General features: G+C 43.1%; 1 protein-coding gene across 2 annotated transcripts in view; it reads left to right on the top strand.

Annotated features, from left to right (window-relative positions):
* Nucleotides 1–25,390, top strand: part of RIC1 (RIC1 homolog, RAB6A GEF complex partner 1) — a 673,031-nt gene that overhangs the window by 76,873 nt on the left and 570,768 nt on the right. For both annotated transcript variants that reach the window (XM_069240247.1, XM_069240239.1), the window contains exon 2: nucleotides 25,211–25,318. In XM_069240247.1, the coding sequence (XP_069096348.1) occupies nucleotides 25,211–25,318 (108 nt within the window). The remainder of the gene's footprint in view (nucleotides 1–25,210; nucleotides 25,319–25,390) is intronic.

Below are 25,390 nucleotides of genomic sequence, written 5' to 3'. Positions count from 1 at the left end.
ATCTCCCTACACTAAATGAGTCACCACTGTACTCAACCGAGAGGCCAGTACTTTAGCAAGTACTTTAACATCAATATTCAGCATGGATAACGGCCTATATGAGCTGGGGTCGTCAACCTCCTTTCCTGGCTTTGGTAGCATAACTGTCAGAGCTTCTTGCACATGCACCGGTAGCAGACCCTCACCTTGCGCCTCATGGAATATTTCCAACAATCGAGGAAGAAGCACAGCAGAAAATGTACGATAAAATTCGACTGGCAGCCCGTCCGGACCAGGTGCTTTCCCAGTCGCCATACCACTCAACGCCTCTCCCAGGTCGTCCAATGAAACCTCTCCTTCCAATTCCTCCTTCTAGTCTGCTGTTAGGCGAGGTAACTGGAGACCATTAAGGTACGTCTGAATCTGGGCCTCGCCCGCTCTCCGTGGTGCGGCATAACTAACTCGCAAGTGCTCATGCAGGTGCGCGTTCACCCTCAGCTGCCCTAAAATCTTTTCCCCAGAGGAACAACTGAATAATGGGGACTGGTCTCTCTCGCCGGAGGAGCCAAGCCAGCATACGCCCAGAACGGTCTCCCTCCCGGAATAGTCGCTGCCTATAGTTCCGGCAGACATAATTCTCTAGCCTATCCTAGAGGTCCACAATTCTACCTCTCACCTCAAGGCACTCCGTCTCCAAAGCGTTGCCATTATCAATTTGATGCTGTAGAGTAGCCAACACCTCCTCCTGACTCGTGAGCTCCCGCTCCAGGTGCTGCCTAATTCCATATGTTTTACTAAGGCTTTCCCCTCTAATAGCAACTTTCAGTGCCTCCCACTCTAAGCCTCGGGTCCCTGCCGTACCTCAGTTCGTATTAAAGTATCCAACTAGCACATCCTGGAGATCTTTTTTATATGCCGAATCACTTAGCAAGTCTGGGCGCAACTGCCAGAGGGGGATCGCTGGCCTGGGCAGGTGCCTCTCACACTCTAGGAGGAGGGGGGCATGATCCAACAAAAACCGGGCCTAAACAACTCGGCAAACGTCTAGGGAGCCATTATTGGCTAGAAGAACTCTGTCCAGACAGCTGTAAGCCCCATGGGTGGGCGTGTAACACGAAAACACTCTGGGGTGCTTTTCTCTCCACACATCCACAAAGTGGAGATTCCTCATAATGTTTCTCAGTTTGGCAGCCATATGCTCTTTCGTATTCAACTTTGGGGGTCTCTATCTAGCTCCTCCATCGAGGACGCAATTAAAGTTGCCCGCCCACAGAATGGGTATCCCTGTAAATGATATTAATTCCTGTTGTATCTGATGATAGAATCCTGCATCATCCGTGTTAGGGGCATAGATGTTCAACAGACAGATCTCACAGCCATCAAGTAAGCCATGAAGAAATATGTAGCGTCCCTGCACGTCTGCTTTTAGACTTTGTAGTACAAAGGGAGTCCCAGGGGCCACCCAGACTGAAACCCCTCTAGGGTAGGAGGAATAGGTCACGGAATATAGCTGCCCCACTCCACTTTTTCTGCAGTTTTTGCACTTCATTCTCAAGCAAACGAGTCTCCTGCAGGAGAGCAATATTTTTACCAAGCCGGCGAAGGCACGTATGCACTCTGTAGCGCTTCACATAGGAGTTTAACCCCCTAACATTCCATGTAACTATGCGTGTCAAGGTACCCACCATAGTCTAATCTGTTCCACACACCTCACCACCACTCCGGGTCGTTCCCCCACCCCAATCGCCCACGGCCCCCACCATATAATCCTCCGGTCTGCGCAACCAGGCAAGTCGATGTCCCTAAACAGGACACACACAGTGCTTACAGTATCAAATGTAGAACTCCAAATCAAACAAGAACCCACAGATAAGTTCCCCATCCCACCCCAGGTAAAAACCTCCCACAACTAGAGTCTGCCCAATCGAGTGTGTACCCCGCTATCACTTCTATAGGCCAGAAGTGGGAGGCGATCACCGCACCCGCTCGATAGCTAGATTCAGGTCCAGACAGCGCTCCGACACTCCACCCACGCCAATCGTCCGGCCCACACACACACTGTACCCACTAGTAGAACCAACAACAACAACAATGGAGGGGGGGTTAGCTCAGCTCCACCACTCCGCAGCAACTCCCGGCACAATCATTGACCCGGACCCCCGCTACCTCCCATCAATAGTCAGCATCAGAAAGAGAAGGGAGGGGCATAGAGAGAAGGAGGGCACAACAGTGGGAAGACCTCAAAGAATCCCCCAAAACCAAAGTATGTGGCTCCAGCCCTGACCGGAGGGCCAATGAAGCATTCAGGTGCCCTCAGGCCTCAAATCCGGAGACAGTCTGCCCGCAATACAGGGGGACCCGGAGCGGGAGGACGCCTCCGACGTGACAGTTTGTACCAACAGTTTGGCCTCCTCCCGCTCCTGTCTCTGACGTTCAAGAGTCAGGGCGCCGTCCGAACGAACATTCACTGGGCTTCCTTGGCTGGCATGACGTCTGCGGGTGCTCCTACGGGCTGCAGTATGCACCTCTGCTGTCCCTCAGGGCCTTCTGCCACACTCTCCAACCAAGAAGTGCGGCGTTCCTGCCACACTGTTTCGCTCCAACCAGTCCCTAGCTGCTTCGGGAGTTGGAAAAAAAGTGCGAGCGACCTGGATGGAGAACTTTCAACTTAGCTGGGAACAACAACATATAGGTATAGCCCAGTTCTTTAAGCTTGCGTTTAACACCTGCAAAGGATTGCCTCTGGAGCTGCACCATCCTGGTATAATCAGGGAAAAAACTGATTGTGTGATTTTCGAAGGTAGGATCTCCATGTTTGCGCACCTCCTGCAAAATTACATCTCAGTTTCTGTAGTTAAGGACCTTGGCTATAATTGTTTGTGGGGGGGCTCGCGGCAGCGCTGTTAAGGCCCTGTGCGCATGTTCCACCACAAATACAGCCGATAAGGGTGCCTCAGGCAATGTTTTTCAGATCCAGTCTTCCAAGAAAGCCTCCACATTTGCCCCTTCCACACCTTCGGGAAAGCCCACTATGTGGAGGTTACACCGTCTCGCCCTACCTTCCGCATCCTCGACTCTCGCCTCAAGCCTGTGCGTTTTGGCTTCAAGGATGGCCACCGAGGCCTTCAGCGTATCCATCTCAGACTGTAGGCACGTCACTTTTTTCTCAGTGGCCACTGAGCGTTCCGCCACTACTCTTAGGTCCACACGAAGCAGATTGACATCCACTGCTATGGCTGCAATCTGAGTTTGCATTGCCTGCTGCGAGGACTCAATAGCAGCCAGGATTTGCTCACCGGTGGGTTACGCACCTTTCTCCACTGGGCCCAGGGGATCCCTTTGCAGACTCGCACCTGAACTTTGCGCCGTGTATTGGTACCATCCGCGTTTGGTGCGTACACTTTTGCGTTCTATCTTTGCCCATAGTATCCACCTGCTGGAGTGGCAGTCACGAAGGAACACACCAAATGCCAGGCTCAGGCCCTCCAGGCACGAGGCAGGCAGTCAGACTCCATATTCCTGCCTCCCAATACCTCTCAGTCTCTTAATCCCCACCCCCTGTAGGGGTGCCAGCATATGTAGAAGCAGCACAAGTGTTGTGCCCGAGTCGACGGATCCGATGCACAGCTTAATAGTTCCGCACTCCAGAACCAGGCAACCCAAGAACTCTGGCAGATCTCCAACACAAAGGATTCACTCCGCAAGTGCCAGTCCAGTGACGCCTCCAGCTGCCACTGTATGCCCAATGCAGCTCTGGGAGCCCTAAGCGTCCAGGGCCTGTGCACACTCCGCAGGGGGTAAGCACTGATCTCCACCGCTGCCCCAATCACCACAGCAGGCCTCCAATCCAACTGGGAGGCCCAACTCCAACACTGTGCCCACTCTCCGGGGGAGGGGGAAGCAAGGGAGGGGCGCAGAGTCAAAGTTCGCTCAACTCCTCACCCCTAGTGGCTTCCCTTCTGGAAACTTCGGCCTTAAATTTGCACCGCTACAGTGCCTCCTGCAGCTGATTTTCGCCGTGTTTAGATCGCTCCCGCGATCGCGGCCACCATCTCAGGGCCAGGCGCTCTGCTTGCAAACCCCCCTACTGCTCAGTTTCGCCACCCAGCGCCTCGAATATTCTCTCCCACCGCTCTCCCCGTGCACTCCTGCGGACTCCAGGACTCGGCTGCCAGATCCGCATGGGTCCGGGGGCCACAGGATCAGGGAGGATTACGAGCCGGGATCGGGAGCACTTGTTTAGTGCTTCCGATTGGCCATCTTGCCTGCCACGCCCTCCCCCCCCCCCCCCCACCTTCCACTATACTTAAATATTTATTTTAAGTTATTAAATGTAAAAATAAAGAAAGCTTTGGCAATAGCAGCATTAAGCATACCGACTTGTGATGTATTTAATCTACTTTTAATACCTGCTGATTATAACAAACAGTGGGCAACAAAGCATTAGGTTGAATTGGAAAAAAAATTGCAATGTTTTTCCCAGATCTTATTCGAAAAAACAAGCGTATGTAAAGCCTATAGTCTGCCTCCGCACACTTGGTAAATTGCTTTTTTTTTTTTAAAAAAAAGTGTAATTGGAATCCTATACCACCACCTAAACTTGGCTGCTATGTGTGTGCAATAAAAACAAAAAAACAGAAACAGCTGTATTACTAGTGATGTTTTCTAATAAAAATATTTGAACTACCTTGTGCATTTTATTGTTTTTTGTGAGGGGGACAATAAGAAATCACCATAAGCACTCATATCGCAGGCCACTGCTGGTGACAGGGTCACTTAAGCACTTTATAACAGCAAATTTAATTGGAGATGAAAATAAATCATCTTCTAATTGGACACCTGAAATGCAGGCAAAATAAACAGCCAGTACTTCAAGTTATATGAAAAGAAATAACATAAAATAGCTCATTTTGAACCAGATTTGCAACTAAAAAGAAGAAAAAAAACTATTTTAGGCATATCTGAACAACGTACATAGGCTTTGTGCAGTCATCCATGCTGAATGATGTGAGGGTAGAATGAAAATTAAGACAAGTGGGTGAATCCTGTTTACCAAAACACCCTCTATCTTTATAAAGTGTATGAGTTTTGTGAAAACAATAGTTTTGTAAACGCCTAAAGCCGTCTCAAATTCGGACATTACTAGTGATCAATATGTTATTGAATATCATATGTTGCAGTGTTCCAGCTGGATCTCCACGATGGCAAAAGAAAGTACTGCAACAATTTTATGCAGTCTTAGAAGCCAGCAGTCCATTGCCTAAAACAAAATCTTTTGTTGCAAAGAAGCTAGACCATTAATTTCTATGATAATATATAACCCAACTTCCTGACAATTTCCCTCCACACGAATTCATGTAATTCTGTTAGGATTTTATAAACAAAAACATGTTACTGGCCCCTTCGAATCTCAAATCTCTTAGAATTGTATGCAATTTAAAAGCCAGGTAAACTCCTCTAGATACCGCCCTTAGCTTCTCAACAAAACATTGTACATCAGTCCTGCGTCTTCTATTTCTTAAGAAACAAGTGGTGCTATTTTAAGTCTGAAGAAAGCTGAAAATGCAAATGTAGGCACCAATTTTGCCACACTGATTATGTCGACATTAGTCTATCTATTTGTAGTAGTATGGCCCTTCTTTTGCTCCATTCATTCCATTAGATGGCTTTTACTTTAACTTTAAATTTAGAATTACCCCAAAAAGACGTATTTGCAATATTTAATAAACAATACACAGGATTTATTCGAGGCTAAAATAGAATCTATTATGCCCTTCATTATAGAATCATTTTATATCACATTACAAAATCATTTTAGTCATGTAGATTTAACTAGGGTCAAATTAAATCTCTCCTATATCTCTAGAAATCATCTGATTTATTTTAGGGCGCATACCGTTTCATAAGAATGAAGGTACAACCTAAACTACAGCTTTAAAAAAAATCCGTCTCTACGAGAGGGAGAAGACTTAACATATGTGCAGGGCAATTTGAATTGTGTCACTGTAGGACCAATTTCTGCAATAGGATTGGCTAAATTATGCAGCAGGAAAAGCAAAGGAAAACGCAGGACATTTTGCGGATGTACTATTTCACTGTTTTGTTATTTTTACACACATTAATATTGCCTTGACAAAAACGTGTCCTCATTACTACTAATTTAACTCTGTCTCGAGCACTTTGCAACTGAACCGTGGCCAATTAACCAATGCAAAGTGTCTGTAGATATGTATGGATGGGTGTGCAGGGATATTTATTTCGTTTCAAGTGGTTGATTTGATGCCTATTACACAACCAGACTAAAGTACCTTCTGTTGATGCGTCACAGTAATGATTGTGCGGTTTTGTAAGCATCAGCGAGTGTTAGAAATATGCTAGATCCACCAGTTTGGTTGTAGTGCGTATACTGGTGTGTTGCATGACAGTTTCGGTTCATTTGGCGGCACTTGCTAACTATATTGCTTTGTTGTTCTGTTCTGTACATGAGTGTACATTTTTTGTCTTAAACTTTTATTGATTTAAGTGAACATTCTGAGAAGCCAGGTAGGTAGTCAGTGTTTTAAAAAAAAAAAAAAAAAAAAAAACATACAGGCTGTGTACGGCAGGACAGACACTCTACTCCCAGAGCAAGGCGAAAAGCGCCATTTGGCTAGAATCCTCACTATCCGAGTACACCATATCACACATTTCTTTCCAGCTTGTTAGATCATCTTTACATCTAGAATTTTTTGGACTATTAATTATGCTTGTCTCCTTTTCAGCTAACATTTATTCTTCAATAGCTGCATACCAACCGTTCAAGAAATGGGCGTGGCTCGTGTTTCTAGTCTATCCCAATACGTCGTTTTGCCATACGGCTCAGGGCTACTACTGCATGCGTGTGTTCCTTTGTTAGCAGTGTATACCGAATGCACTGGGTTTAATACCCAGTGTAGTCACTACAGCGCTAGCCTGTGTAGAACATCCGTCACTCTGTAACAAACGACCAGGCTAGTGCAAACGTCCTCAAATCTGCACTTTGAAAAATGTTTGTGGCGTCAAGACAGATCGCCCTATTCACTAGAATATCTACAATGTATGGAGGATCTAAGGTAGGTAAGGTGTGTTTTGTCGGGTTGACCATTTGTGGGAGGTAGCTGGCCTGCGCCCACATAGACGTAATTGATATGCACAGAAGGCGACTGCGGTGGTACTTTAAAATGTAGTACACATTCCGTCTCGTGTATTCTAGACAGAAAGCCCTGGCTGCCATTTCGTTTTTTTTTTTTCCCCGAGACGCACTGCAGTGACCTACAGGACTCTTCAGCAGTATACTTCGCTCTTGTTCAGCTGTATGCTGTTTTCCTTCTGATTTTCCTGGCATGGTTCGTGGTAAGAAACCACCTGGTGCGTTGAGCTGAGGTGTCCAAGGTGGACTGCGCGGCCTGGAGCTTCAGGTCGGAAGCGCGCGTGCTCGGCTTGTCTGCAGCGGCCTCGCGGCTGCTCGCTTTCGTCATGGAAACGTGATATAAGTGCACTCCGCTTTCAGCCGAGCGCAGCCTGGCACGGGCCTCCATTCAGGTGCCTCGAAGCATGACCGAATTAGGGCAGCGTGGCCCAAGGCCAAGGAGGAGATGTATTATTCCCTGCGGGGGAGCCGTTGTCTGTGCCTGGCAGCTCCAGGTATCTTTTTCAGTTCCGCATAGATGTGCACCTGACTGAAGTGCTCCGAAGGTAGCCCCGATAATAGCATTCCTTTGACGACTTTTTGCGTTAGTCTCTGTGAACCTGTCTTGGGGTCTCGACGGAAAAAAGCCAAAACGTCTGCTTGATTTCTTGCCAGCATTGCAATATTTTTCATCGACAAACATAATTGCACTTAAACACACGGCCTGTTTTAGTTTTGGTTGAGTCATTACAAACAAAGGGTAGTCTAAGCAAAGCTTGGATTGACTTTCACTCCTTGGCACGAATACACTCTGTGCGTGTAAGCGTGGAGAATTAAAACAACTATATCCAATCCTCTATTCTCTTCAGACGAGAGGTTTCACGTTAGCAGTCAAAGGTGGTTGGTTTGTTCCCCCTCTTCAACTTCATTGGATCTGTTTTTTTTTTTTTATCGAATTCCCTTTACGAGTAATTGCAGCTCGTTTGTGTTTTGAATACCTAAACTGAATTTTTAACTAGGGTGGCTTGGGGAAGCTTAAAAACGTTGCTGCTTGACGTGTATGAGCCCTTATGATTGGCCTGCGCGCCCAAAGGGTGAAGCGCACTCTTCCAATCTTTGAAATATGTAAATTGATTAGAGCCCAAATGCAGGATGTTCAGGAGCAGTTGTAGCCTAGTGGGTGACGACCTTTAAACATTGTTGCCTGAATACCCACAGCCTGGTAACCACCTCTGTAGACTGCCTTAATGTGCGCGATGCAAACACTTCAAAGTATAAAATACCAAATCTCCGGCACCACGTACCGAACTTCATCAGATAAAGACACCTGGACTGTAATCAGATAAAGCAACCTGAAAGGTTTTCTTTTTTTTCTTTTAACTGCCTATGTATTTGTAAGACATGTTCAGGAATCCACAGGAAGGGTGTGGCACCATTTTTGTGGCATGCATCAACTTAAACCGCTTGAATATTACACGAATAACGGATGTTTCGGTTTTAATCGTGGTTGTGCAGCAAGGCTGGCTGGTGCTACACTACTGAAGTCTTTACAAAGAGCATACGTGCGGCTATATGTTTTCATTGTACCGCAATGGGCACTGTAGGATTGCTGGACATCATCAATGTTTTTGTAACAGCGCACAGTGCCTGTTTAAGGCCAAAGAACACGATATTTCTTTACTCACCTTTTAGCCTCCTTACAAAGAAGAGCTCGGGTTAGAGGCAGATGAGATAGTAAGAGTTAAAATGAGAGAACAGGTGAGTTTCCCAGAATCATAAATCTGTCAAAGTGAAAGCTGACAATAGAACTAGGTTCTTTTGGTCTTACCCATCCCTTCCTGCCATATAGGCATATTTTAAAGGAGAAACCTTCCTAAACTATTTTTGTATACAAAAGCTGCTCGTAATTTGCCAGTGTAAGAAACTGGCTTATTAGTTGGGCTGGGTAACTACCCACCTCCAGGAATAATCGCAAGGCTTTTGAGGATGAACCCTTAAAGTCACTGAATTAGCATGAGTTCAACTCCCTGGTAGCTGTGGCTCAGAGCAGACAGTCTTAATGTAGTGCAGTTTGTACATTATGCAGTACAAAAACAGTAATTAAGTCGAAAAGCAAAACAATACAAAACCCAAAGCTATTTAGAAAAGTAGAGTAAAATGTAATAAAATGATGCAAAATGGCAAACATCCAAAAAGGACAACTGGAGGTATGTATTTTTACGTTTTTAAGTAAGAATAGCACCAAGAGCATAAATTGGCAGTGATAGTCAATGTTTGAAGCATGACGGGACCTAGGCACAATTTAATACTGACCGCAGTGGAGTTTGGGTCAGATACACAATGTAAGTTTGTCCTGGACAAAAATGTTATCTTCTGACTAAAGTCCTTTGAGTCCCAATCCCCCACAGAAGAATACTTCTAAAGCCTACCAGGACATCTGGGAAGGCACTTGGAGATTAACAGGGTGTCAAGGCAGAGACCAAAGGCAGGGTCCAGTTTGCTATGGTCAGCTGGGCAGTTTGCCAGAAAAGGCCTGTTGTAGCTTGTTGTTTACTTGTTGCTTTAATAGGAGGTGAGAATTATGACCATTGGAGTCCACTTCTTTTCCAGCCAACAAGAGGGAACAGTTCCAGTCTACCATGGCTTCTCTTAGGGCAGGTACAGCATGTCCAATCCTCTTCATTTTGACCTCAGGTCCAGAAGTGCTCTGAAGTGGGTGCCTGTAGGTGCTACATTTATGCTTGGCACGAGCTAGTGGGTGGTAATAAACGATTGGCAGTCTTAACTGATGGGGTAAAGGTTTTCGGGGCCAGCCTTACCCACTTTGGCATTTGCAAGATGACAAAAGTTTTCAGCCACACTAAACTTGTCCTCTGAGAGCTGGGTGTGTGTTTGAGAGGCGACCGGGAGGACTTATCGTACTATGATAATTATGGTGTCTTCCCACGTAACACTAAAATCCATTTTGGGTGCAGTCACTGTTCACCAATAAACCCAGTTACAGGAGTCTAATAGAACAAAGCAGGAGAAACAGGATGCTAGAATTGTTTTGGCATCTTGTTTCCCATCCTTTCATGTCTGTCCCCAGTGTTCTATGTAAAGCCAGCAGACCTGCCAAGCAGAATTTGGCACTGTGATATCAAAAATGATGCTCACAACCCCATCCTGCATGTTCTGTCAGGTTCAGAGGAGTCTCATCTCTCCCTATTCAGCTTAGCCCATTGTTTGCTACTTGGAAGCTTTTCACACCTATTCGGATGCTTTTTACTGAGTGATAGAAGGCAGAGAGCAAACACAATTTTAGACTTCAGGAATTTAAGGGAGGGAAAATGTAACTTTCTAAAACTTACCTTTCTTTAATATTTATTAAAATTCCAACTTCACAATTCAATTGGGTTTTTAATAACTTTTAAAACTAGTAGTTTCATTTTCTAGCGTGTTCCATTCATGTGATACAGTTTAGGTTTTTATTTTGGACTCTGGTTTTCCTCATAGGACAGCTAGGCCTGTGATAGTGAAAACTAGTTTTTGAGTACTAGTCTCTGTAAGGACATGTTAACATTACATTTCTGCATGTCCTACTTTTAAATACCATGCAGCCTGTCTTGTTTGTGACCAGATCTGCAAAGGGGTAACTTATTAGTATTTAAAAGTGAACTTTTGATCCATTAAGTGTTTTTTTTTTTTATGGGTCGAACTGCAGTTTTTACACTTATGTAGTCAGACTACACTTGTTGGCCTGGAGCCATATTAGCACTGCCACTGTGGTGGATAGATCAATAGGGACTACAGTCCACTGGTGGCCTTTAACTTCCAGGCCCTTGTGAATGTCAGTTTGACCATGGTTAAAAGGGGAGCACAGACGCTTAATCACTGGTTAGTAGTGTTTAGGTGCACAAAGGCCTAATGCGAGCAAAATTATAGGGTCTAGCATAACTCATAAAATATGGAGTGACCATACACAAAAGGCATATTTCCTTCAGCCTGCCTATAAATGAAACAGGACGTTGTAATTAAGCAGAAAGCAGCATTTTGCACCTACAGTTGACATACAAGTGTGGAACTTGGCAAGGCCCTGCACCTTTACATTGCTTGTTCCCTGCAGTTATGTTGTAGTGAAGCAAGAAAACAGTGTGTCTGTAAGTTTCCCGCCAAATTTCACCTCATCTAGAATGAGTGCTATAACTTGTTCCTTTGTTTTAGTGTGATGCAAGGTTGAAAATCAACAAAAAAAAGAAGCCTGGGCATAGAAGTCATACGTTTGACATCTCCTCTGCAGTTGTCCATTGGCACCATTAAGATCGAGACCCAAGTTGAAAAAATATGTTTCTGGCCAATTGGAAAAGGCAAACGAACACTGATGGACTCGCGCTGTTTATCTTGTTTGTAAGGGTTCCTAGTATGTTGTGTAGTCGTACTTGCATTTCCCTCTGGTTTGGCCTCTTGTCCTGAAAATTATGATAGAAATTACACAGTTAATTGTTATTTACATAGATTAAGGATGTTTATTAAGCTCAGTAGTTCGTTATACAATTAGAACGTGTGAAATTAAGCCAAGTATTTGCTCCGGGATGTGGCTCAAGGTCAGTAGGATAATTGTTCTATCAGTTGAGTCACAACTGACCACGAGCCATAAGATACGTGCACACTACAGACGAGCGAGGACTGACTCGTATGCACAATCTCAGTTAGTCGGCAGGCACAGCAGGACCACCGAGTGGAATTCATTAAGATTCAAGGCACAGCTGACTAAGTCATGTCATACTGTAACTGTGACTCAGTTGGCAGAATAGTCGCCTTATTGTCCTTGAAATGCTTCCAGGCCGCATGCCTGAAGTGAGACTTTGTAATTTCATTCATATAGCCCCTACTACTCCTGATGTGGTGTTGAAGCACTTTCCGCAGGTAGCACCCTTCTCTGAAACCCAAGGTTAGTGGTTAATCTCAACAATCAACCAGTAAGCACTGGATTAGTTTTGTGCTGTAAAGTAAATCATTCCAATCATTTACTCCAGTTTCTTTGTGGTATATTACATTAGTAGGCGTTATATGTAATCACTGTTGGGGGAAGTAAGTACACACAACGGTTGGGTAGAACGAATGGAAAGGTGAGAGGAGATTGCGTTGTTTGCAGAGATATAATTTCAAATAAGGAGTTTGTGTTCTGTGAGGTCAGATGTGGGAAAGTTGCAGGAGCACAGTAATAGAAGGCAGACATGCTTGCAGCTTTGGGCAAGGTGCCTTCAGAGATGAGGCATGCAGAGGACCAAGGGTAAGGAGAGGGTAATTTGATACAAAAGGAGAGAGAGCACCTGCTTATTTTAACCATGGCCACTTTTTCATTCATAGTTTTTGAAATATAGAGGAGATGTTTTGAGATCGCATACAATCTTAGGATACAAAACTGAAAAAACAACGCGTCGCACACATTTCACAGTGTTTAATTTGGTAACAAAGGAGTCCTTTTAATAAACACGGTAAATCGTGGACCTGAAGCTTAAATGGTGCATTATATTAATGGCCCCATGGGAGCGCTTGCTTCTGTCACACCTCCGTCAATGAGCTGCCTCCCTGCGCTGCAGTAGGATGCATGTTTAGTCCTGGGCCGAGCACAGCCTGGGGGGCTGCGCAGAGTGCCGTGGAATGTCCTCAGCACGCATCTGTCTAGACTTGTCTTGAACATCTTAGACATTGCCAAAGGCCTCAATACTTTACAAGAAATCCCTTCTTTTTACCGTGTTGTGCTGAAAAATCCCAAGCATTTAGCGGGACGAATCGATTTTCCTGGGAGCACAGGAATCCTGAAATATAACTGGCCGAATGTAGAGGCTTGTTTCTTCGTACGGGCAACTCTCTTTATTCGCACGTCGTTGTGACCATCACTTAAGTACATGCACCCTGCTTGTTCTTCATTGTTCGGCCTTGCTCTGGCGGCGCCTGTGAAACCACGCACTTTCTGAGCCGCATATACTGCCAGAGGGTGTGGGGAATTGCTTATTCCGCGTCTCTTTACTGTTATACAGCGCTGCGAAGGGAGAGAACTCAATCTCACGTGATCCGATAAACTTGGGCAGCACTTTGCGTGATATCTTCAACATTTCGAACACAAACCCCTAGACATGTCTTGGATAATTTATCCACATTATACTAGTCACTTCCTGGTTACTTTAGGTTGTTCCTCGTCACCCATCATTTAAGTGTACCCGGTTCTGCCCCCGTAGTTTGTTTTTAGCAGACGCGACCTCTTAAGTTGAACTTCCTGATTCACTTTCTCTCCTTTGTTTGCAAAATCTGATTCATCATCACTTTATTTAATTTGAGTGGCACGTTAGCAGAAGTGAATGTAGATACTATTTCTGACAGTCTCTATCTCTGACAAGTATTAAGTTATGTTTCTGGTTTAAAAGGAGTTTCCAATACACCAATACTCTAACTCCAAACCCCAAAACCGATCACCAGCGTCCGTGTGTGCTAGAACAGTGGTTCTTAGCCGTATAACTTCTGGACGTTGGATGTCTTGATTTATTTTGCTGAACCAAAATAGAAGTATAGAGATACAAACCGGTTAAAATCGGTAACCAGCCACACAGAGACAAAAGCTGTATCACTTATGTTTTCCCTTGATACTAGACAAGCTGAATCAGAAAAAAAAATGAATTGGAAACTGCAATGCACAGAGGCTTAATGTCGAATAAGCCTTTTAACTTAGCTTAACGTCCTTGCCACCGGCTCACACTCCTTATACTCGAGTGTGCTTTTAAAATATCGCCTCTCTGTCACATTCATGCACCTTAATGAGACTACTCTTGAACAGGTATGCACTGACAAGGGAACTCTTGGACTTTTGTCCAAGTCCTGGGGAAATCTATGGCTGCTGGGTGGGTCTGGGATACTAATTGTTTTTTTTCCCCTAGATCCCTGAGCAGTCCATCCTTGCTGAACAATTGCCTGGTGAGCAACAGTTGTTTTTTGCCACCGATGTCACAACTTTGTGCCTGATTTCTGGACATAGTAGATTTCAGACCAGTTCATTACCGTTACAGGAGTCTAGCAAATATTCCATGCTTTTCCTTTGTCAGTCGTTTTTATTTATTAATACCTTTTCAAATACCTTTACAAATCGTTACGGTAATCAATGTTGTATTATTTATTAAGGCACCTTTAAAGAGCCTGATGACTGATTTAAAAAAAGTTTACCAGAGAACCATCTGAAAGGTGGTAAGGGTTAATGTAATACATTTTTTGTGTACTGCTGCACTGCTCAACAGAGCCAGAGACTTTCGTTGGGACGCAAACATAGATACGAAGCTCTACATTACTTGCTCTTTATTTTCATATACTTGTCACAGCATAATCCTGGAAACTGGTCCATTTTTAATGGGTCCGCCCAGTAGTTTTGATGTAGTGTGTGCGGTCACAACCTGCTCCTCCAGCTGCATCATATTTGGTTCTTCCTCCAACTTTTAGTCGAGGGATTCCCCATCCTGCCATCCATTATTATAATAGCCTCAATTTGATCTGATTTCTAGTGCAGCCCTCATAGTGAGGCCATTTGTGTGCAGCTTTGTTGATTGCAAGCTCCACAGTTGGACCCTTGATATTTCTTCTTTGTGAGGGGCGCTCTCTCCTTCTAAAATCTGCATCACCTCAGTCTAGATTTCCTTTGATCTTCTATGCCTATGTGCTATCCTTGCTTCTCCAAGCCCATGGGTTATTTTTGCTTCAGTGTTGCTTGTGGATTATTTCAGCTAATTAGTCTTTAGTAGTATGCAGGAATTGCAGGTAGTGGCTTTTGCTTATCATCTGCTGACCATTTACAGAGATGTGAGTGGAAGAAATAAGCCGTACAGCATACAATTTTGACAAAAGAAGCTGAGTAGTTCATTGTATAATCTGTGACGTCCTCTCTCTTGACAGAAAGCTAAGCTTTAACCGAGACCGTAAACTTTACAGAAGGAGTTAAAAATGCACATCCTTATTCACATGTTTCAGCTACATTGCATCATGAAGTATGGCACTAGAATATGAATTAAGTAGCCTAGGAGCTTTGTCTATAGCAAATCAAAGGCTCCTATCTGTGACAGGCTGGAGGTAGATCTAAAACCGAGCATTCTGTTCGTCTCACACACAGGCCTCTGAGGTATGCTGCATAAACGACTGAATGAATTAAGTTGTAAAACACTTTCTGGGTTGGAGCGGGTATGCCGTTTTTTTTATAATACTAAGGTGGTCTCATTGAGAAGCAGCGTTGATTAAAACCAGGTAAACTTGGTTTAAATACCCATATGAAGGTTGTACTCATGAATGGCCATACTGCATGCGACCTCCTAACTCACCTGGCATACACTCTGTTGCAGTGGTGGGTGTACAGCGCTGTTCAAAGTCTGCATAGCATGCTTTGCAGCCCCCAGGCAGTAAGCTTCCTGAGGACTTCTTCATGATTCTTATTGACTTTCTTTTTTTAGTTGGTTTTCACCGTTACTGAGATGGTATGGTTGCGGACTAGGCAACTGTAAAGGACACATATGGCACATCTGCAGTGCATCGTGGTAATATGTTATTTACAGCAGGAAACAATATAATAACACAGTGCTGAATCTTATTCTTTCAGAAGTTGCACTGTGAGAGCAACAACAATCCTATTCAGAAATCACCCAATTAAAAAAAAAATAATAGATGGATAGTAGTGTTGTACTCATTAAGCTTAGAGACCGTGCGTTTGGATAAGAGAGAATCACAATGTACCACACATAAGAGCCCCACTCTTGCCTCCATCAGTGCGGCTGCTGCTGTGTGGGCTTACTGATGCCGACATTGTGCTCGGGGCCTGGAGAGACCGAGTAAGTAAGACATAGAGAAGCTGCGAGCCTGCGGGCAAAGCACCAGTTATGCTGTGTCTGGCCATGCGGTAGAAGCTACGTCTTCTCACGCTGTCCTATTGAAAGTTAGCTCGCAAAAATGGTAATAAAACACAATAACGAGCCACGCATGCAAGGCCTTAATGAGGGCTGTGCTGTTACCATAGGTGTACAGTGATTTTGCATAGGTAATAATAGCAACACCGAGAATCTGCGTCAAAGGAGAATGTTTTAAACACACTCAAATATACCTTCTGACTGCAAAAAATGTAGCAGTTTCAAAATACTGTAGGATAATTCTAAAATGCTGGACCAAAGCTTTGTTTCTTAGAACTCTAGCTGTGTAAATTACTCATGTATTCCTATATATGCAAAATATACAATTTACTGTTAATAAAAAAGAATCATAATGCAAAATTGTACAAAATGTAAAAGAAAAACACTTTCCAACAGTATATGATAGATCTTAAAACCCCCATCGTAAGGCAATCATCACAACAGTTCACAGTTTATATATACATTTTTCATTTAAAAAAAAAAGTATTTGCCAACTTCAAATTTGGAAGGAATTTATAGTAAGCAGTTGGGAGTCCCCCCCGCCCCCACCTCCCCCACACACATTAGCTATGACAACTAACATTTACCTACTGTGGTGATGTTTTTTTTTGGTGTTTGTATCTAGTTGTTTTGGTTGATAATTCTCAAAAGAGAGTGTTACTTGTTGGTATACCCTGTTCTCGTGGATGTAAAGGGTTTGGTCTGTGTCGTAGATGATAGAAAATCGTGACAAACCCAGGCTCCAGCAAAAGCCTAAAAGAGTCTCAGCTAAACAAACCAATAGCTTAGATGCAACACCCCAAAGGCCAAAATGCATCTTAATGTTTATTATTTTGCAGGTTGTGCTGACATGAGCAGTGTCTGGCTAAAAATGTTTGTAACCAGCCCTAAAAAACGCAAGCCGAAGCAGAGGAAAAACGTTGAAGGGTACTTCGAATGACAAGGGTGGGTGAGGAGCTGGACACACTTTGGTTGAAGCTTGAGGCCCGCAGTTGGTCACAGCAGGCGTGATGCTGTTCCTCCTCTTTTAACCATTGGCATATTCACCGCAAGAGTTTCCCTTCTGTTTCACCAGCCATGGCTTACACTTCTTTTGTTTTGTGCATTTCATTTATTATTAGCTTTGCTTCTGAGAGAATGCATATTGTTTATTAGAGGTCTCGATACATAATATTTTCTTCTTAACGAAGAACAATCGCTCAAAAAATAAAAAATATTTTACAGTGTTTATTTTTGGCTTTGGTGTACGTTTTCATTCTAAAGGAGTTATTTAACAGACCTTATATATCACTCCTCGTTTTGTAAGTAATTCTCATTTTTAATTGTTTTTTAACAAAGAACCTAAAAACGTTCAGTTAGTCGAGCAGTCCCCATCCACTGTTTGTTGCTTCATTTTATACCCGAGACTCTACAATTTTTTAAGAAAAGATTGATCTTGGGATATTTTGGCCTCCTTCAGTTACACGAAGATTATTACACCTTTTTTACGGTTCAGTTTAAAAAGTTGTGTCATGAGGCGTGTGTTTTATTAGCTGCCAGGTTGTAGGAAATATTTGAATAGTTGAACTTTTTTTTTTTTTTTTTTTTTTTCCCCGGATGCACATGCTCGCATCCGTTCTGAAGATATATTGATGCAATCTGAATAAAAAGGGTTGGCCACGTTTTGTCCTACCTCCTGCACTTTATGTTGGAGCACTGATCGGTTATTTACCATTTGGGGAGGCATTAACAAAACATTTTAAATATCAATACGAGATGGTGCGGGCGGGACCGTACAAAAGTTGAACAGCATGTAATTTGCACGTCAGTTAAAAAAATGTGGGCTAATCAGCAAGTGCCTGCTCCATTTCACCCCCGTTAAAGGATTTCGTTTCGTAAAAGTGACACGATAATGCTGGAAACGCGGGTTTCAGAAAGGGGAAACGTTACATCATTGGTCATTGTTCACTGGTACTTAGAGGGTATGCGGGGAGTCTGGTTCCTCTGGAGCAATTGTTATGTTTGGTAAACAAACACCCATGTTAATATAGTTTTTAAAGGAAGGGCCGGGCCCTGTTCGAAAGAGCACATTGCTGTGATTCTTGTACTGATGTTAGCCCGATTACCATCCAGCTTCAACGTTTTCCTTTGTTTTACTCCAGCCTTGGGGTCTGGTCCCGTGCACCTTTTATTATTCAAAGCCCAGAAGGCGGAGCGTATACTGTCCACTAGTGTCGCTGGTTATAGTGACTCCAATCAGACTTAACATTGCTTTTAGAAATTAAAATGTAGAAGACGGTACTTCTGTTCTCAGGGGACGAAGTGTGCTCTCCTGTGTGAATCGTTGTGTTACGAGCTATCACTGGAACCAAGTAGACTTCATCAGATCTACAGATCCTCAAGTTTTGCACTTGTAGAGGGAAGTTCACTCCATGGTAGAAATGTTTCAACCAACTAGTTTCAGTTTGTTGAAATAATAGGCCTGGTCAATGTGCTAATAAAAACATTGAGGCAATTTGTAAGGGTGATCAGAATGCTTTCTGTATTAGCAAATTCCCCAGTTCACCTGTGGGGTTAGGAGTCTTTTGTGGGCTGTCATGTCCATGCTTTGCTTTTGAAACGTATTAAGTGAAAAGCTCAGCCAGTGCTGTTTAACAAGGGGAATGGATAGGAGTGAGGTTGAAGATTTTCTTTGGGTGCAAACATATGCAAGGTCTGTATTCAATTAATTCATTGGTAGTTGTAGTAATCTGGGATGGAGTTCCTTCTTTTAACCAAAACTCCTTCTGAGAAAAACAGCCTGTCGGGGTTATTTGCTGAAGAGCTACGATGATATCCCCGTGCAGAACCTTAAGCCCTGTACATATTCCCATAAAGACTTGTGTGGGCCTGCTTGGTTTGGCATCCTAGGGCTGGGGACCATAATAAGAATCATAATGAAGCCCAAATGTAAACCGGTGGCCTCGACTGACCTGTCTGTACACGAAACACGAGATGTCCGTGCGTGCTTGAAAATGTCATGCTTATAGTGTTAGAACAAAGTATAATAAATATGCGGGGTCTACTTGAATAGTGTTGCTGCCATCTTAGTAATATAATCTTCATGACTTCTACGCGGGTCACAGAAAACACTATAGCTGCCATAAGGTAATAAAAAAATGCCCTCAAAGTTTATTTTTATTTTTTTATTTACAGTTTGTGCCAGGTTATTGGTAGCACGGTTTCTGCAGCGATAAAGTCCTGCTATCATGTACGCCTGACTATTGCCCAAGTGTAAACTATTGCAGTCTGAGCAGTGAGGGACTGCCGGAGCAGTATCCCTCTCAGCCTACAATTTCTAAAAGACACTGATTTGTAGACATCCCAGACATAACATATGGTGTTTGGCATATGAGGAGGGAGGTTGCACCCTTTGCTACACTACAGCCTGCATAGATTAACTTTTAACAGGTTTCCATTTCTACACAAAATATTTGGTATTTATGATGTTGGCAGTTACACCTATTCACATTATGCTGATTTCAAATTAATGAAATACTTCAAGCTGATATTTTGCAACAAGGTAAATAAAAATGGTAAACTACTGGATACAATATTTAACTTTGGTCAGCAGTCAAACGTTTTCTTTAGCGTAGGTTTACATTTCCGTGAGGACAATATTGGTCCAGTGCAGTAGATCGTTGAGTGAGACAAGAAAACAAGACTTGCTAACCTAGTTTTGAAATTGATGACTAATTTCATCAGTATCTTATGTAAATGAAAGCTGTTACTTCAGATGCCTGGTTATAGAATGCTTTCATCAGAGACAGTTCTTTGTAGGTCTGGCCACAGAGAGGTATAGTTCTTTACCATACTGTTTGTTTCCTATTCTTTAGAAAATACAGAGTTTGCGTTCACTCCACCCAGTGGTGTATATATCCCTCTAATTTCATGGAGGTGGCTGCCAGGTGTATCTTCCAGCCTTTAATGAAATGCTTGCCCTGCAATGCATTAGACATGTTGCATCTGAAAGAACTGTTAATCATCATACTTTTGTCACATTAAATTCCTTATCTCATACTTCAGTACCACTACTACCTCCAGTAATACCATCACAAATGTCCGCACCACCAATGCTATCACAACCACCATAAAACACCACCTCACCAATTCAGTACGAACATCATCACCAAATATCAATGCCACCACCAATAACAGCAGCACAGCCACTAATACCACACCGCTACTAAGACCAGTGCACCCAATACTGTGCTATCATAATTACAACACTACACCAGTACCATAACGACCAGTATCACACCCCCATCAATACCAGTAGTTAATGCCAGCACCAGTAGCTTATCAGCACAATATCACCAAACCACAACACCGGCACCACAGCCAGTACCAGCATAACCACCAATATCATTACATCACCAGTACCACCTTACTACCACCAATACCATTACCTCACCAATGCTGCCAGACCCACCACACTAACACCTCCAAGAATACATCACCACAAATAACACCAGTGCCATACCATATCATGGCAGCCACCAATGCCAAACTCTTACCAATATAACCACCACAACCAGCAACACTAATATCAGCACTGACACCACCGCTGTTACTGCCAGCACCACAAAGCATTGATAGAGACAAAAGGCCTAGTTTAAATGTGCTGCACCAAGGAAATAATTTCTGCATGTATGTTTGCCTGCCTTTACCTTTGCTAATGCTTGTTAAAGATTACTACCAATGACAAAAGGAGATGCCACATTTGCATAGTGTTACAGTTAAACAACTTTTCGTACATATTTTTCATACATGTTCATATCTCTTCTCTTTTAAATCATATTACCTACAGTTTCACATACCTGTGCTTAAAATGAATAGCAGAGCCAGTTTAAAAACATAACTATGTGATTTTATTACATGAGCAAGAGTGGCTTGAAGTTTAATGCAGCCGTGGCTTATTATTATTATTATTATTATTATTATTATTATTATTATTATTATTACACCCTTTTTTCATTATTTCCATTGTCTGTCTCCCGAAGACACTGCTTTTATGAACATCAGTTTTAATGCAAACACCGTTTGCTTCAGGTAAAACATTTTTTGGTATTGCATGTGTTAACTTGTCTCACTGTACCTTTTTAAGTAGGTGCGAGGTACAAGGAGCGAGTATTTAGAGTAGTGGCCAAGGTTCACACCCCCACCTTCACATAGCACTCGCTGTGTTGTTTCGTCGCAGAGCTAAGCAGATGAAGTCCACATTCAGTATTTAAAAATCCAAATCCGCAGCAGTGGAAAAAACACTTTCCTCTGTAGTGTAGCCATTTTTAATATAGCTTTTGCGCGTTGCTTAAAGCATTAGGCCTCTGTGCACTTTGTTCTAGATGCATTTTATTCAGCCTCACACTGTTATTTTTCAATAACCAGTTTCACGGTCTTGTTTTATTTTCTTCTATCACACTGTTTAGCTTACTTCAGCACCGGAGTTCTCAAACAATACATTCTTGCTCGCTCTGTGCTTCAGTCAAGGATACAGTCTGGTACATTACCGATAGACGTGGTAGGAGTTTAGTCTTTAGGGTTCGTAGAAAGTACACATTCTTACGTAGGGACGTTTCTTAGAACACCGGTGTGTTAGTTATAAAAACACTTCCTAGTCCTGGTACACGTAAGAGGGAGATTCTGACCAGGGAACCACAACTAGACACTCACTGCCCTGTTGCAGATGCTTATCCAGATCACAGGCCTTTGCTCAGGTATGAGGGTTGATGTCCTCCTGGGGGAACCTGAAAGGCAGGCTTAGAGCTTAACATGCTGTGCTCAAAATAGAACTTAGAAGAGAGAACGTACTATAGTAGCACTATGATAGCGTTATTCTTATGTTTCACTCTTGTCGTTACTATTTCAATCTTACTGTGTTGTATGGTTCTGGTTATGGCGGCTCACGCCTTGTTATCTAAAATGAAGTTGTTTTATTAAACTAATCTTTAAAACTCAAACTGTCTTTGTCATTTATATATGAGACCACACTGCGTATGAGAGATCTGGTTGGGATCTGAGTGACCACGACTTCCCTGGGAAGCACTAAGATGTCATGCGCTCGGCTACCCAATTGTCTCTTCCCTTTGGGAGAGATGAGGCAGTGCTAGTCTAATGGCGAATCCCCAAGTAATACAAATAGCTCTTTATATGAGACAACCGCTCACTGCGCATTTGCTTGCACATGGTCTTACGATCCAGGGGGGTCCTGTCACGTTTGTGGTTCCTGCCCATGCAGCCTATAGAACAGAACTTTTCTACTCTTGGGTCACATTTCCAGCAGTTGATGGGAATACAAATACATTTCACACATATACGATTGCGAACGCGCCTGGCCAGTACAGGGCGTATGCATATTTAGAGATACCTGTATCTTATCAAGAACATAATAATTGGTTTGTTGGCGCCCTACCCCATACAATATTGTATGTTTTTAGAACGCAGTGGTTTAAGCTCAAACGCTAAAATGTTACTTTGGTTTTGGTTTGGTTCACACAAAACGTTATTGGCAACAAACAGTGGATTTAATCAACTGAGCATGGATGGAATTACGCTTGCAGAATAGAAAAATCTTAATAAGCCAACATGAACTAACTGAACCACAGACATATTAAAAAGTTGTATATCTCTTATAGCTGTTAAAATGGGCAGCTGTTCTCAAAGAATGAAACCAGTCTGAAAGTTGGCCAAGGTATTTATTGAAATCAGTTTCTCACAATACAGTTACCTAAATGGTTGAAAAACTGTCATGCTAACATTTATAGGGGGATATATAAAGAAGATTCCTGCATTTACAAAATCTAAGCAAGTATTGGCAATAGGTTTGGTGTCTTTCAAGGCTTGTTTTGTTTTGTCAGGATTTTTGTGAAACTTTTTTTGGCACTATAAGGCCATCGCCAGTATAAAAAATAAGTATTGGCTAAAGGCAACGGTTTGGCCTCAAAAAGCACTACTTGCCATAGCAATACCTGGCAATGGAACTACTTTTCCTGGCTGGGCTGTATGTGAAAAAACAGAATACATCACTCACAGTGAAGACACACAATGGCTGAAGTGGTCTGACCCGCTGTCCACTGAGGTTTGCTGTAAAGGGGGTGAGGGGGTGAGAAAATGTGAATGACGCAACAAAAGGGCAGTTGATGAAGAGGTCTGGATCGAAGCCCCTATAAACAAGCATACTATGATTGTCATTTTAGTATAGTCTGAAGGTCTTGGCGAATATCACATCATATAAATAAGGCTAGTCGGGGCAGAGCAGAATTTCATATAACACAATAGACTTATACAACCAATCGAATGGTGGTGGAATTTCTTCTTAACGTCTGCGGGGTCCTGTTTGTAGAAAGGTTGCTTTATCACAGGAAAGAAGATAACACGGGCCGGTTGAACCCTCTAAACCACACTAACATTTAAAGGGCATCTCTACTACTGTATATGCAGGGGCCCGTTTCCTGTGCTAGGGCTTTGGATCACATGGAAAATTGTTAACTGTGTAGACATTTTTCCTGGGGTTCAGCTATGCCGGAGATAGCATGAGGTTTGTGAGGGATTCAAACAATTGGTCTAGCAATGTCTGATCAGTAAGTCTGCCTAAATGACAAGCTTATTGACAGGCTGAGTCACCCGTACTTTGTCATTTATTGTTTTTTACTCCTGTAACTCCCAGAAGTTGGATCTGAATATCGCTGGAACCCCTTAGAATGTAACGAGAAATACCATAGAAGCCATGTGAGATTAGCAATTCTTTGGCCTTAAAACTGCTCCCGTCAAGACTGTCACGTCCCGGATTCCCAGATAACTAAAACAAATGCGCATCAGGTCCGGGATTACAGCAGTAGTAATTTTACTGGACATCGTTTCCTTTGCTGCTTTTTCTTGTCACTAATTACCATTGTGTGGGTCACGATGTGCTTGCCGGTTTGAAGTTATTTACCTCTTACCTTCAGCTCTCCCAGGCACAAACACAAACTTGTAGACCCTATTTATTAATTACAGCGCTGGTGGTGTACATGAATACAGCCAGTGGCGCTCAACTGCCTGGATCCTTAGCTGCCACGTGCAGAGACACCTTCTTTAAAAAGTTAATGAACTCGGTGTGTGCAGCCATTGTGGATGTCAGCTCAGTGAAGTAGACTGCAATCATGTCATGTAGAAATCTTCATACAATGTCATGATTTTTGGGCCCTAGGGAGCATCCTTACCGTTTTTTTGGAGGGCTATAGTTTTTGTCAGTGGCTCTGCTCAAAACCTGGGTCAGTGCTCCTTGTATTTCTGCCAGCAATCGAAAGATGGTACTTGCCAGTAAACAAGCGCCAAGACTTTGACCAGAGACTCTGGGCATATCCAATTTGTTAGTTGTTGCTTAGGGAGAGACACTGGGAGGGGGGAGCACACTTTGTGATAAATCTCCTGTATTGTAGTGATGCCAGATTCTAATGCAACCACCTCACTCCTGTAATTTAAACCTTGATCCTTGTATATTGCTTGCAGAATCCCACAGCTCTGAACACCTCTCCCTGCTGTCTGTATCCAAGTTTGCGCCTGGCATCGTTGGATGTCTGCTGGGACACTATATCCCAGAGCTAGTGCTCTGGAGTCTTTAGTTGGCTCCAGTCTCAACCCGTGCATCATTTCTTCCGCCTCTCTGCACTGAAGTTAGTAGGTTTAGGCTTTTCAGAAGTCCTGTTAAGCTTGCAGAAGCTGCCAAACTGAATCCACTGTAGTGTGGCACATTGGTCTGCTTGTTTGTTGTGTTTGTTCATCTATACTTCAGAGAAGTCCCTGGACCTCTGCTTCAGTTTCACCTCTAATCTGTCTCCGTGAGGCCATTTTATGGCCCTGTTCTTTGGCAGAGTTCTTTTAGTGAACCAAGTAGGTTATTTGGAGAGTTTACAGGAATCCAAATAAATTATTGGGAATATTACCATTTCAGGTGATGAAGAGCTAGACTTTATGATACAACACAAATGTGATGCCTAATGCTAAAATGGTCTTAGATCATGAAGATTTGTATTCATATCTGTGTCTATCTGCTACTGAAAGGTAATTAAAGCCATTGTTAACAGAAATGGAGGCAGCAATGCTTAGATTGTGTTTGTTAGTAAAATACCAAAGCTATTTTAAATGTGATATTTTCTCTTTCTTCCCTCAGCCTAGTGTTTTGATTGTAAGTTATAAGGAATCTGCTAAAGCTGCTGCACAGTTTGGACCTTACAAACAAGCTGAATGGCGACCAGACAGCACAATGATTGTTGTGGCGGTAAGTATGTCATTTATAATTTCCACTTTAAAAAAAAAGTAACATATATGTTGCCTATGCTGGAAGATACTC

Source organism: Pleurodeles waltl, chromosome 1_2, assembly GCF_031143425.1.
Source record: "Pleurodeles waltl isolate 20211129_DDA chromosome 1_2, aPleWal1.hap1.20221129, whole genome shotgun sequence".
Classification (NCBI taxonomy): Eukaryota; Metazoa; Chordata; class Amphibia; order Caudata; family Salamandridae; genus Pleurodeles; species Pleurodeles waltl.
The sequence above is the reverse complement of the archived record's forward strand: the minus strand, read 5'-3'. Positions and strand labels throughout refer to the sequence as shown.